At 44.2% G+C, this 15,161-nt stretch overlaps 1 protein-coding gene across 4 annotated transcripts in view; it reads right to left on the bottom strand.

Annotated features, from left to right (window-relative positions):
- Nucleotides 1-11,373: 11,373 nt before the first annotated feature.
- ASB7 (ankyrin repeat and SOCS box containing 7) overlaps nt 11,374-15,161 on the bottom strand; it is a 52,012-nt gene continuing 48,224 nt past the window's right edge. For all 4 annotated transcript variants that reach the window (XM_070620241.1, XM_070620250.1, XM_070620258.1 and 1 more), the window contains one exon: nt 11,374-14,733. In XM_070620241.1, coding sequence (XP_070476342.1) covers nt 14,594-14,733 — 140 coding nt within the window. In that variant the 3' untranslated portion in view covers nt 11,374-14,593. The remainder of the gene's footprint in view (nt 14,734-15,161) is intronic.

Here is a 15,161-nt window from a genome sequence, read left to right as displayed (position 1 = left end):
TGACTAATGGAGGGAAAATCAACATGTGAATCACCTTTCAAGTATTTAATTTAATTAGACAAGGAAAATGAGGCTTCTTTAAAATTCTTACTTGGTATTAACTTCTGTCGCAAAGCAGCCTAGCGTAATTGGTAAAAGTGAAAAAGTGATTACCGAGGCTTAAGCTTATTTATCACAGCTGGTGCACTTATACAAAGTGAGCTCTATGGTGCTAAACTCTCCGCCAGAGCAGTGCAGACCCCGGAGCATGGATTCCAGTCTTTTCATCAACCACCTCTAATAAGCCGAGGTAACAGGTGGGTGGGGAGGGGAGGAAGGGTATATTAACAAACAAACAGCCTGTCTGTTGCCCCAGGCCCCTGTTCTTCCCCCTCTGTCTTTGCTGTACCTTCAGAATCATAGAGGGTGGCAGGGCAAGGAGCCCTTAGCTCATCTCCTCTAATCCTTGGCAAATGACTTGTCCAGTCACACAGCCAGTTACCAGCGAAGCCAGATAAACACAGGCCATGTGACGCCCCCGTCACAGATCTTCCCTGTCTTTAGCACGTTAGCAAGCTAGTCAGAAAGAACGTGGAGCAGGATCCCGGAAGCCAAAATTAGAAGCGTTCCGCAGCAGCCTTTTGTGTGGCTTTTCTGTGGCCCTTACTGTTTTCCATTGCCTTAGTAATTTTTGCTCATCTTCTCTTCTCTCCAAGGGTTCAAACATTTGGAAGGCAGGTTCCTGATCCCATTCCTCCCTGATAACCAGAGGGCTGACAGCAGCACGTGGTAGGCGCTGGATACAACTGTGTTGAAAGAAAGAAACCTTGCCACATTAATAACCAAGCTAATTGATGAATTTTAGGAGTCAGGTTCCTCAACTCAAATAGATTAAAACTTCTACGTGAGTGGATGTCTACAGTGTGCCAACCTCTGTGCTGGAATCCAAAAGCTGAGAAAAAAACCATCCAGCCCACAAAGAACTCACAATCAAGCAGGCAAGAAGACTATTTTTTCTTTTCATTTTTGTGAAAAATATTAAATAAAGGCTCAGAGAATAATAGCACAAACACCCATGTACTCACGACACAGACATCTAAATTTTGTCATATTCATATGGTCTCTCCCAACCCAACCAACAGACAAATGAAACCAATATGACAGCAGGCCAGGAATCGTGATCCTGGACTGCTAGTCAGGGATTTGGCCTCATTTCCCTTTAGAGAAATATTTAGTTAGGCAAATTAGGAGATATAGGGGTTGGAGAATAAGACTGCTGAAATCCTCCCAAGGATTCAGAGACCCAAAATATTTCATGAAGCACCTTCGCCTGATGAAGGATTTCTTGCCCCCTCTTCCTTACGTCTCAGCAGGCTGCAGCATTGTTAGAAGGAGGCCACACAGCTGACAGGGGCAGGCAGGCTGCCTGCAGCCACTGTCCTAAGACGAGCCTGGCCAGGCTTTGGAACTGGGGTAGGCTGGACCTCCAAGGGGAAGTCCCTTCAGATCCCTTGGGAACACCACTACTGTCCTTGCCACATGTGTCCCAACCTGCTCCCCCATCCCCAAGGCCATCTGACCCTCGAGACTGGAACCTTGAGAACACTACTCACCACTCCTCCCAAGTCCTGGGTTGCGTGTTGTGGCCCATCGTACCATGAGGAGAAACTGTGGCCACTCTCTCTCCTTCAAGTTGTCTGTTTTTCCATTTTCCAAGGGGAACGATCAAAACCCAGGAAATTGGATACATCAAATATGTGCAGTTTTTTATACAACAATCATACCTCAATAAAACTTAAAACTTTACATGTTAAAACTTAAAAACATACCTTAAGGGGCTGGCCCCGTGGCCGAGTGGTTAAGTTCGCGCACCCCGCTGCAGGCGGCCCAGTGTTTCGCTGGTTCGAATCCTGGGCATGGACATGGCACTGCTCATCAAACCACGCTGAGGCAGCATCCCACATGCCACAACTAGAAGGACCCACAACAAAGAATATACAACTATGTATCGGGGGGCTTTGGGGAGAAAAAGGAAAAAAATAAAATCTTTAAAAAAAAAACCAAAAACTTACACCTTAAAAAAAAAATGGTTAACTGATTCTTCCTTGTAGCAGGTAGACTCCAGCCAGTGATGACTCCATGTTGGTGGCTCTCAGAGTGGCTCCTGGACCAGCAGCAGCAGCATCTGATGCAAAGCTACACTCATGTCTGGCTGATTGATTTTTTTCTTACAGCAGGTAATACCAGCTTAGTCCCCAAGAAGCCCAGGCTGCATCCAGGGGCTGGGAAAGCATTTGTGGGTGCTGTGGGTCCCTTGGGCAGCTCTGGTGAGCTCAGACTGCACCCAGCCTGAGCTGGCAAGGTGTCTTCCACCCTCTGTCAGCACTTGGGGCAATGCTGCCCATGTTTCTTTCCACCTCTGGGACACACTGTTGGCAGCCTACCTTGCAAGCAGTGCCAAGGCACTTGCTGGCCACAGCAGCTCGAGTCATTTCTTTCCACCCCCGAGCAGGGTGGCTGTCATTATTAATGTTTGCCATATTATTTACGAGCTGCTAAACTAGGTTGAAGAACAATAATAGCAGAATAACGAAACGACAGGCTACTGATTTTGTCTGTGCTCAACTTACATTAAGTAGTTGCAAAAGATAATTGGTGACATAAAGGCCCAGACGTAGAGTCAGCTTGTAATGCGGCAGGGGAGGTTTGTGGTCTTTGTTAACACACACAGAAGCATTCAAGGCTGGCCCATAAAATAAGGAGACTCATTTTACATGTGGCTTCTGAGAAGCACTGGAACTACTTTATCCACAACTCATGGACAAGTAGGTAGACGGTTTCTGGAACATCTCATAGTAACTATTGGATTTTTCTCTTTTTTTCTCCCTCTCTCTCTTTTGCCATGGAAGAGCCTAAATTCCCAAATGCCTAAATACCCAATGTTCTGAGTGCGGTCTCTGGACCAGCAGCATCCATATCACCTAGCCACTTGTTAGAAATGCAGATTCTTGGGCTCCCCAGACCTGCTGCATCAGACACTCTGGGAGCGGGGCTCAGCAATACTTTAACAAGCCCTTCGGGGGATTCTGATGCTCACTTAAGTTTGAGACCCACTTGTACTAATGTATACAGTGGAGTACCATCATTCCACACTCCAGGAATTATGTAATTTTTGAATTTAGAACATGCAAGTCCTTGGCCAAACACAGCCCTCCCTGATCTCTACACAGCTTAGTGTCCCCACGTGAGCGCTGCTTCTTTTCTCCCAGTCAGCTCTCAGCCATCATCTGGGCTCTTGCTGGCTGGCTCCTGAATGCTGGCACCATTCTGGTCCCTCAGCATAGGCACTCAAAAAAAAATCTGTATTGAACGAGCAAGCAACCCTTGACTGGATCATTTCTGCACTTTCCCAGGATTTTGTGACCATGCTCAGTAAAGAACACAAGAGTGGAGCCTGTGAGCGTTCTCCAGGGAATCTCCCCTGCTGAGCTAAACTGGGGCTCCGCTGTGTCAGGAAGACCAAGGGCCTCCTCTCAGGAGCTTCATTATACACTTCCCAGACGTACAGTCTGACTGGAGGAGTATCTCAACCTACATACCATGCGAAGATGAGCTTCTACTAAGCAGTCATTTTATTATTATCCATTAAAACAGAAGGTGATTAAAGCACTTTTTAATTAAAAAAATTATTAAATGGAGGAAGAAGTAATGGTTCGTCTCAGGTCAGGTTTTTGTTTTTCTTTGAACCCTCTAATAACTTCCTAAACATCAAGTATTTCCATGAAGCTAGCCTGTTACTTAATTATAGGCTTTATGAATAAGTGCTTCTACAGAATTCTCAAAGGAATCACCAGGATCTTCATACAATACAGGGTTTAGATGTTCCACACCAGAGCCTATATACTAGCCCTTTTATCTCTTTTTTTTTTTTCAGAGTGGCACCTGAGCTAACAACTGTTGCCAATCTTTCTTTTCCTGCTTTTTTTCCCCAAATGGCCCCAGTACATAGTTGTATATTTTAGTTGTGGGTCCCTCTAGTTGTGGCATTTGGGATGCCGCCTCAGCATGGCCTGACCAGTGGTGCCATGTCCTCGTTCAGGATCCGAACCAGCAAAACCCTGGGCCGCCGAAGCGGAGCGTGTGAACTTAACCACTCGGCCACCAGGCCGGTCCCTAGCTCTTTTATCTTAATGCACAAAGGTGTCACAAGAGGATGCAATGAGGAGCTACACACCTTGGGGAGCCAGCCTGGCTCAAAGATGAGGCAAGCGACAAAGGCTGTGAACCTAGGAGCCAGCATTCCCGCCCTGCTCACTGTGGGCCACTGCAGGGCCCACTCTGGTTACAGTGACCCTCCGGGGGTCCTCTCAGGCAAGTGAGCACCCTCGTGGGACATTCAGTGTTGCTGTTGCTCCCCTCCCAGCTGAGAGTCTTTCTTCAAAGGTAACACGGGAGACTGCAGAGGTCGACGAAGGAAGCACAGTCGACTAACAGCACAAGAGCCCGGAGCCTGGCCTAGCATCACCACCTGCTGCGAGCCGCCTGCAAGCCCTCCCACCTTTTCTGGTCTGCGTGTCCTCTCCTCTCCCTAAACTGCGGCACAGGACTCCCCAGTTCTCTTCTAGCTTAAAAACTCTGTTCCCTAAGAACTTCTCGTTGAGGACAGATGTTCAGGAACCATGTGGAAACAGTTAAGTGAGGAAATGAAGAGAAAGGTTGGGGAGAAAGAGGGCCAAGGGAGCAGACTCAGAACCCTAGCCCAGGAGGCAGGAGGAGGTGTGCGCTCCCACCCAGGCACTGGGTTCAGCGTGGCGCGCTCGCGACTTCGCTGGGGCCCCAGAGGCGGGTCAGCGAGCTGCCCTCGGCACTGGGCCGGCAGGGAGACAGATGCTGGGGAACCACCAGAGGTCAACGTCCTGCTTCTGGATGCCAGAGGCTTACAGACCCCTTTGACAACTGGACAGTGCCCCAGACCCTCCTCCCTGGAACGGTCACAGGTGCACGCATACATTCTGCACACCCTTAGAGGGGTTTCCTAGGTTCTGCATGACGAACCCTGAGGAACACAAGTACGCACAAGACAGTGGCTGATAAGTGTGATAACAGAGGCAATAAAGACGTCCGGGGGAGCCCGGGGAAGGGGGAGTAAGGCCAGTTTGGAGGCTTGGGAAGCATCCCGGGTGAGAAGGCACGGAGTTGGGGGGGAGTGAGGGGCACTGGGGAGGGGGCAGAGCCTGACAGGCAAATTGGAGGGGGAAGAAGACTCAACCTCCGCCTCTTCATCTGTGAAAATGATCAAAATACCTACCTCGCAGGGTGGCGGTGAGAATTACATGGGAATATATGTAAAGTAGCCTAACAGAGTACACACATGGACAAATCGATCGTTGGCTCCCTTTCGGTGTTTTACCTGGTGCCAGGGCTTTGAAGGGGCTAGCACGCGGGCTCCCTCACTCACCGAACATCTGAGGCCACTGACTACACACAGGTGTTGTTCTACTGTTGGGCCACAAAGCCTAATGCCAGATCCCTGCCTTCCAGAGGCAGTTTCCCTCTCAGGAAAAGGAACTGCAGGGCAACCCCTCCAACTAGGAGAGGGACAGGGCCAAGGGACAGGAGGCTGGATGGGAAGGGCATTCTCACAACTGGAACAGGAATGCCTCGGAGAAGCCATCCCAAGAGGTGGCCCCAATGACCCTCTTGGGTGAGGGCTGAGTGCCCAACAGGACAGACACCCCTCCCCTGCTCTCCCTGGCTGCAGAACTACCAGCCCCTCTACCCCTCCTTCCCTTAGTTTCTCACCCCCTTCTGGACTTGACGAGCCCACGTTCCTATGAATGCCTGGGCCCTTAACACGGAAGCTGTCCTCACAACACACAATCATAGGTGACCTTTCTGTGCAGGCCCCACAGGCCTGCCTTACCTCCCTGCAGAGGAGAGAGCCAGCTTCCTCCCCAGTATGTTGCTTTTATCAGAACCTCATCCCTGTTCATCTAAGGCTTTGATACTCACTCATATACAGCCACCCCCAGAGGGGGGTGGGTGGTAACACACATTTGTGACTTACACATTACAGGACAGATAAACCTGAGGACAGATTTAATAGGTATCAGGTTAACGGTGAGTGTTCTGAACAGGCTGCAGCAAAGTTACTGCTTCCCAGGCCTACAGTGGGTGTACGACACGGTGGCAAAGCTGTGCAGGCCCAGGCAAGGCAGCGTCTCTCATTCTGTAAAGGACTCCAGGGTAAGCATGCTACTGGTACCAGTTCGGCCTGTCTCAGTTCTAGGCTTCTGCTGCACCTTGGAGTTTGTCACTGGACCGTAGCTGTGTATCTGGCCCATTCCTCCCAGGGCCGGCTCTCCCCCACAAGGAGTGGTATGAAGCAAGAGATTTTCCTCTCTCCACTGCTGGTATTACCCCAGCAGGGAGGCCCTAAAGTACTACACTTCACACCCTAGAAACACGTGCCAGGGGTGGGGAGGTGGTGGTGGTGACTTTCAAATCTCTTCTGTATTAGGTTTGACAGGAAGTTCGAAGGGAAATGACCGCCTTGTTATTGACGTGTCCACTGTGAGTTTAACTATGGGACCTCAAAATGTTCTATGGGTAGTATATTTGAGTTGACAGCACTTTCTGGAATAAAGCATCATTACCTTAGTCTCAAGGGCTGACGAATCAGGGTAAACTAACAATATGACCTTCTCCAAGTCAGCAGCTAGACTCAGCCCACCACATCTAAACAAACAAGTCTTACTTTCTACTTGCCAGAGATAATGACCTAAAGTTCTAAGAAAATGATAGATTAATTCATCAATCAGCTTCTTACAAAGAAACATCAGGAGAAGTCTCCAGATAAGAAACATCTATTTTAGGTGCCAGCCCCGCGGCCAAGTGGTTAAGTTCGTGTGCGCCACTTTGGCAGCCCAGGGTTTTGCTGGTTCGCATCCCGGGCATGGACATGGCTCCGCTCATCAGGCCATGCTGAGGTGGCGTCCCACATAGCACAACCAAAGGCACTCACGGCTACAACATACAACTGTGTATTGGGGGGCTTTGGGAGAAGAAGAACCAAAAAGAAAGAAAAAGACTGGCAACATATGTTAGCTCAGGTGCCAATCTTTAAGAAAAAGAAAGAAACGTCCATTTTAAAGTGTGTATAACAATTAGTTGTAATCTGATACAAGAATATTTATTTCTAAGACAGAATAAACAGGTTCCTCCCTCTACTCCTCTGCAAGTCTCTAACTCTTAATGGAAATATCTATTATGAATGTGAGGTATTATAAATATGATGAAAGGATGGTGGTTTACCAGTCTCTTAGGTGCCTATAATGAAAGCTGAAAAAAAAAAGCTAAGTATGAATGCCACTGGCATCTTTGTGCAGACTTGTACATTCAGTTATTCAACCCATCTTATATACACCATGCAAAACAAACATCGGATGATGGGCAGTAATTGCTATTGCCACACTCACCAGGCTGGCACTGTAGCTCCTAAGGGTGCCCCAGAATCTAAGCTGTTTCCTTTCAGTCAAGATTATTCAAAAAGGCAAGGTGGAGCCTAAGACTGAACTCTCAGAAAACATTTTGTAGGAAATTGGAGGCAGTTTCATGGCTGGCGGGGCTTTAAATCCAGGAAGCACCTGTATAAAATCCTGAGCCTTGCCAACTCTCGCCAAAATGTATCTCATTCCCGTTACTCTGCTAGCAATGGGTCAACTTCTGTTCCATGGAAAACAACTGACGCGAGCGAGAGCAGAGCCACCCTAATCTCGGGATGGCTGAAGAGCGCAGGGTTGAAGAGGCCTGGCTTCTATGCCCTACACCACCAGTCATTACGTGCACAGCCACCGAATCACTTCAGTTCTCAAATGTACAGCTTTCCCACCTGTAAAAGGAAAGGTTTGGACCAGATTAATTCATTTGAAAAATAATGATTGCACACCCACTATGTGAAGGTACTGTGCCAGGCAGGCACTACGGAGGGAGAAATGGTTAAAGAAAAGAAGGATCGACTACGCCAGTGCTCTCCTACTATTTAAAAAATGCCATTCATGCTGTACACGAAAGAGTGGAGAAGAGCACATGGGGTGGTGATGGGCCAGGGGCTCAGTCCCAGTTGCCGTCTAGCTGCCCTGAGAACTGAGAGCTCAGTCCAAGCATAGCTGTAGGGCTGGCCCTGTGGCCAAGTGGTTAAGTTGGCACACTCCACCTCAGTGGCCCTGACTTTCACCGGTTTGGATCCTAGGGGCGGACCTGGCACTGCTCATGAAGCCACGTTGAGGTGGTGTCCCACATAGCAGAACCAGGAGGACCTCCAACTAGAATATACAACTATGTACCGGGGGGCTTTGGGGAGAAGAAGAAAAAAAAAAAAAGATTGGCAAACAGATGTAAGGTCAGGGCCAATCTTTAAAAAAAAAGAAAAAAAGCACAGCTGCGACCCATGGAGACACACCAGTGAGCTGGTGCTCCCTGTCAAGAAGCTCTAAGCTGGACATGCATGGAGTGTCCCTGCCTCAAGGGGAATCGTAATCCTTCAGAGGCTGAAGGTGCTGTGGGAGCAAAGGGAGGGAGACTCCTGGTAGGCAGAATTCCCTGTAGCCAGAGCCCAGTGATCTCTTTGGAAGCATGCCATCATGGTGCCCACACACAGTTGATCACGTGGGTCCGCTGCCCAGTGACTATGATGGAAGGGAGGGTGGAGGGGTGGGAGCAGGGGGACAGGGAAGGAGGAAGGAACAGCAAAAGGCGATACTGGCAGGAATTAGGAGGACTCTACTTACCTGAGATTTGAAGCTGGGAAATGCTGATGCCGTCATCCACTTGGCCCTGGTTTCCTTGGAGGTTTGAAGGATCAAAGTTACTAGCTGAGGACCAACTGCCACATGTACCTAAAGTTCTGGAAAACTGATTCTTTCAGCATATACTGTTTGAGACTGAGGCAAACAAGACCCAGGATCTCTCCTCAAGGAGCTCGCTGTGCAGCAGACTCATAGCAAATGATTTCTTAACAACACCAGGAACAAACCAGGAAGAAACGCAATTTGTTCCTCTCTGGTGCTATCCAAGATGGAAAAAGGGTGTAGCCCAGACTACTTTATTAGCAATTCCTCCGAAATGATATTAAGCTATATATCTACCAAGGTAAGGCAGGGAAGAGAAGCAATCCAGGAACTCTAAAATCGGCAAACAAAAGCAACTTGGAAAGGCTGAGGCTGGACCTTGGGCATGTTGTGTGTACCTCACTAAAGGGTTAAGTGGCCAGAAGTAAGAGAAGGCAAATCCAGAAAACCTCTAGAGAAATATAAAATGGTCATGTACAGTAAGTCTATGCCCTACAAGTGTCCTTTTTTTTTGGTAAAGAAAAAGAAAGCTGAGCAGTGACCTGACCCAAAATTATCTGAGGAAGAAAAGCAACATTAGCTCAAGACTGAGCAGCAAGAAAAATATGACTGCGTTTGCCAGATAAAATAGGAAATATTTGCAGCTGGATTACCTCCGTGTCAGTCACAAAGGGTCAGTCTACACGCCACATAATTGAGTTTCTCAACATCAACGGAATCTCATTGTCCACATTAAGCCATCTCTTTTCTGATTCATAAAACACTATTTCACAGAAAAGTGAATCACTTCATTACTACTTAATGTAACATAAAATAAACGACATTTGTATTAATTTAAAAACAATTTCCAAGTTAAAAGGACACACAAAAAAGGTTCTAAGCGTGATTTTTAAGATGTTGGAACAAATCAAGATTTAATTTAAAATATATTTATAATAACTACAAACGATTACACGATTTTTCTTTTAAAGGTCATATCTGCAACAGAAGAGAAATAACTTGCTTTAATCTGATCCTTTACTCCTAGTGGTTTATGGGTCTTCAGAACTGATAAATCACTTAGCTCGTGGAAGCACAACTGAAACTCAGCATGAGGCCCTCTGAGCATAAGCGAATGAATGAAATGGAAAGAGCACATCGTAATACTTGGTGTAAGATGCTCCTGCAGGACAAGAGACCAAGCACAGCCAGCAACAGCACCAGTTCAGGGTCTTATTCACACACTGATGATCGGATCTTCTGCAAATCGCCTTGGTCTTTGCCAACGGGATTCAGAACGTTAACCGTTGCTCAGGAATCAGAGAGTTCTTCTGGAAGATAAATACCTACAAAATGCACCATGATCTTAGAGAAATAAATTACAAAACTACGAACACTATTTACCAGCAGCGTACAAGAAAAGTCACAAGATCCAGTGGCGCCATATGCTGGCTGACCCCTTGTTTTGATTATCCAAGACTTAAGAGACCTTACAGGTAATGACAGAATAACAAATGATAGAATCAACGGCAAATTACCTTTATATCATAGGAGTCTATATCAACTCAAGCCTAAATATCAGTACTTGCCCGTGTATATTTAAAGTCTTTCTTAGTGTTTAACCTAATATAAATTTTAACATCAAAATTTGTAAGATGTGTTAAGAGAACACAGTTACTTTATATTAGACAAATACAAGCAGATGATATGAGTCTCTTCTTTCATCTTTGAAACTCAACCACATGAAATGTGGAAATATTTTTTTATCAAGTAGATAATCTGTTTTATCAATAGCTAGTAAGCCATTTTTGTAAACTGTCTTTCAGCTGAAAAAACAATATACTACTTACATCATATTGGAAAAGGAATGACCTCAAGATTTCCAAGCAACACAGCTATTTTTCACATCTGAACTCCCCTGCTGATCATTAGGAATAGTTTCAAATGTCCCATTCTTGGCCTTGGACAAGTCTGCAACAAGGTTACAGTTGAGAAACAGAGAATTTCTGCGTGGGGTGCTAAATCGTCTGTCCTCCCTTTTCCTTAGCACACCACCATTCATATTAGTTTGAGGTTTCTCCTGAATCGAGCTCTGCTTATGTTATACAGAAGAGTGAAATCAAAGTTATTTCACTTCTACCTGCTGCAGGCTAATAAACTACCTCAAATTCATTGTTTTAATGGCATTTACTGTTCTGTACTTAGAAATGCTGTGGTCCAAACTCTGTCCTCAGTCAACGTGTGGCAGGCATGAGGCAGAGGTGAATAGGGCCCAGAAGGCTCAGTGCTGGATCAGCACACTCAAGGACGCAATAGTCTAGTCTTTTGTTAGTTGGTATTTGCAGAATGCATTGGGGGGAGGGGGGCGGAGGCAGGCGGAGGAGGGGGGGGTAAGAATTGCCTTATCTGATCTAAAATGGTACTGATCTCTGTTTCACACTCTTACACAATTCCCAATTATCCAAAATGCTGATGAGTGAATGACAGATTTTTGTTTCTTTTCACCAAATAGCTGGAAATATTAAAAAGTTAAGGCAGACTAGAAATAAAACACAATTCCAGTACGTTTTAAACCAGATTTAAGTTTTTTTTTAATTCAAATTGACCCAAAGCAAAACTTACATTACAAAGGAAGAACAAAATACATTATGATATAACACACTAGGAGTTACATGAAAGCTAAATTTGTGGGCAAAGGGCCTCATCCCAATCACATTCTGGGCTAAAGAGCAATTCTGCAGGAAAGTTAGAATCTCAATTTGCGTATGGTCCACTCTGGTAATTAAACTACACATTCTTGTCTCTTAGGGTGTGCATCTGACAAATCACACTAGACTCCCTCATGCTCCAGATGTGTACTCTTGCTACTGGCAGAACAGTGAATTCTCTAGCGGAAATGCTGTTCCAAGCGTGACTGATAATGAATTAAAAAACAAAACAGTCAAGTCCTCCAAACTAACAAGCGTGGATTATTCTGTAGTAAATAGTTTAGAAATATGAGAATTAAATAATCTAAAAAACACTCTTACTCTGCTGTACATTTATAAACACAAATATTTACACACAAAAAAAATTCTTCCATTTCCAAAAGATGAGGTTTGCAGTTCATTAATGATCATAGTCGTTTATGAGCTGGTTTCTTTGGTGTACTTGCCAAATATATTTTTATAAAGGTTCAGTAATAGGCTTAAATAATAAATTTCAAAAGAAACATAGAAGGATCAGTGATGAATTTGATACTATTCTGAACATTTCAGTCAAGATTCTGGAAAACCAAGCAGTTGATTTTCCGAAAATACTTGTTCTCTCTACTCATTATGGGACCACAGAATGCTTCTCTCCAACCAAATGCAAATGTGGACCTATTTTCCATCCGTTACCAACTTCGAGACATTTTAGTTATTGTTAAATGATATGTGATTGGGATTTTATTAACAACAAAAAAATCTTTTTTAAGCTTCCAGATAAATCAAACCTCAAAGAATAAATAATGGAATTATATACTTCTTCATTAAATAGAAATTTCAATTCCAGGAAGAGCTCTCATAATTTTTTTCTGAAGTCACAGCAGCAATACAGAACAAAGAATTTACCTTAATCTGATCTTTTTACTTGGAATTCCCTGACTCAAACTCAGTGGCTAACTTAGTTTGGAAACCTTTGAATGGTTTGGGAAAGAAAATCATTCTAGTAACTGAATAAATTAATGCACACATATGAGGAAATAAGCCCTGTGTGAACAGAACATTAATATTACTGCTCAGAGTGCAGGACCCCGGGGCCCCTCCCATCTCCTTGTCTCCCTAGGCCTCGGGTTTTAGGGAGAAGTAACACAATTCATTTCTGGCCGTGCCATGTCCCTGATGCTGCTCATGTGTCTTAGCTCTGACCTGGGTATGGGTTTAAAGAATGAGAACACAGCATAGCTCCTATCTTCACAAGGGACTCTCCTTGAAGATAACTTTTTGGAGGTATTTTTATGGGGAAAAAGACCACCCATTTCTATCCATCAGACTCCAGTTACAGTTTTGGGATGGTTACAAACTGGCCACACTCTCACTGGCTCCCTGCAAAAGAGTCTATGTACCCCATCAGCGATCTCCCAAATCATCCTTTTTCTGAAGCTCCCCGTTCTTCAGAAACATGTGCACTGCCCAGGCACAAGCAGATCAGATACTCCGATGCCACAGCCACTCTGCAGCCAAGAGAACAAACTTTGTGATCGAGAAAATATCACTGCTCGCTCTGAGAAAAGGGAAAGCCAGAGTAGACTCCTAATTCTGCTTATTTATATTTTTCAGGTGAAATAGTTTTATACCTAATGACTGAGAACTAGAAATTCAGACAAGAGAAGCCCTTCATCTTGTAAACTTCTGATAACAAGTTTATTACCAGGGTGTAAATATTTTGAAATTTCCCAAAGCACTAAGAACAATACTAGGATATTGAAAAGGTTCTTCTGAAACTACTATGATGACAAATCAAACACAGAACACATCTCCAAGGGCATCATCATCGATCCCTGATGCCTCTGGAACCTTTTCCATTGTTGACACTTTATCATATCCATGTTTACACTGCAAACATATGCCCAATCAACCCAGAAAATAAAATAACTGTCCCAAAGAGCTTTACTGTGTATAACCGTAAAATAGATAGAAAATGTTTAATTAGCATATTAGGAATTAACCAGACATACAAATGTGCACCCATTAGAAATTTTACCCTTTAGAAATTTTTTTTAAACTGGAAGAAAAGAACACCACGAAACCGCCTCAAATTATTTAACCATTAAAGCCAAATGGTTTAACAATATTTTGGGCTATTTTTAGGGAATACTATACCACCAGAATACGAAATTTTCTGCTTAAAGTGAAGTAAAAGACAAAGCTTAAAATGGAAATTGCAACTGACATACTAAGGTTGTGCAATTAAAATTAAAGTGGCTGTTGCTGTTCTCATGGGCATGTCAAAGCCGGCTGTAGAATGAGGAACATCAAGTGAAATAATGGATAAAATACACCAGAAGGAGTATTGCACTGGAGGCACTGTTTTAAAAACAGAATACACTGGCTTTATAAAGTTATTTTCTTTCCCATTAATTTTTTTAAAAGCACAATTCAACTAGAGACAGAAGTTGAGACCCAATGTCTCTGGGTAGTGTACTACAGTTGTTAAAAAAATAAGTTAAAAACAAGAGCACACCAACAGGAAAGCAGAGGTACTGGATTTATGTCATCTGAAAGGTACGTTAATTAGGAAAACAACAGTTTGAAACAGCCAATTTGTACTCATTAAAAATGACTGAGGCGACAGCACTATTTTAAAAAAATTTCTTAGGGCATTTTCCAGTAGAACCCAGGACCCCCTCTGGGTGAAACTGTGCCTCCGAACTCTAACAAGTGCTCTGTTGGTTTATAGTATCGCGCACACCGATGAAACCATAAATTTGGAAAGGGTAAATTCTCCACTCCGAAACTGCTCGTGTCATTTTGGAAAAACAATTTTTGTAAATGCAATATTGTATACAAAGCTTGGACCTCTTAAACTTGGACCAAGAAACCAAATTAAGACCTTCAAGCATGTGGTGTGTGTGTTTATATATATAAAAAAATCCCTCCCCTACAATGAAAACCAAACAAACAAACAAAAAAACCTAAAAGTGTATACCTGCTTTCTGACTTCACAGCAAATCAGAAATTGCATAGGATATACTTTGTGCAAGGCAAAAAGCCTTTTAAGTATCTGGAATATAACTCCTAATCTTGCTCACAGTTCCGTGTATATCAGATATCATCAAATTTGTGTTTTAAGTAGTCTTTCATGACCTTGGCAATTGGTAGTTCATCAAGTAGCTTTAGGTTTTGAAGGCCTATACACTGTCGAATTTTAATTCGGCACAGGTCCTGCAAGTTTCTGGGTTGTCCTAAAAAGACAGAAAAAAGAAAAGGTTACAAAGCACAATACTGAAGGTGGGCTTTTAGGTTCTGAAAAGAAATGTTTATTTCACTGGGAAGTGTCTCTCTATGGACTTTACACACAAAGGATTAGAGAGACTCCTACTAAGAGGATGCGTTTTGGGTACCTTCATGTGATGTCTCAATTAACCCTCTTCACAACTCTGGGATGGTTGATATTTTCACCTCCATTTTACAAAAAAGGACACTAAGTATCAGGGATTTACATAAACTGCTCAATGTCAGACGACTAATTAAGGCTTTTTAGACCAGGACTAAAACCAGTTCTGATCCTAAGCCTGCTAGTCTTTCCTCTACAAATCAGAATGCTGGTTCTCATCCTGGCTAGGCCTCTGAACCTAGGCCTGGAGAACCTGTGCGAGCAAATCATTCCTCT

Source organism: Equus przewalskii, chromosome 1 (genome assembly GCF_037783145.1).
Source record: "Equus przewalskii isolate Varuska chromosome 1, EquPr2, whole genome shotgun sequence".
Taxonomy (NCBI): Eukaryota; Metazoa; Chordata; class Mammalia; order Perissodactyla; family Equidae; genus Equus; species Equus przewalskii.
The sequence above is the reverse complement of the archived record's forward strand: the minus strand, read 5'-3'. Positions and strand labels throughout refer to the sequence as shown.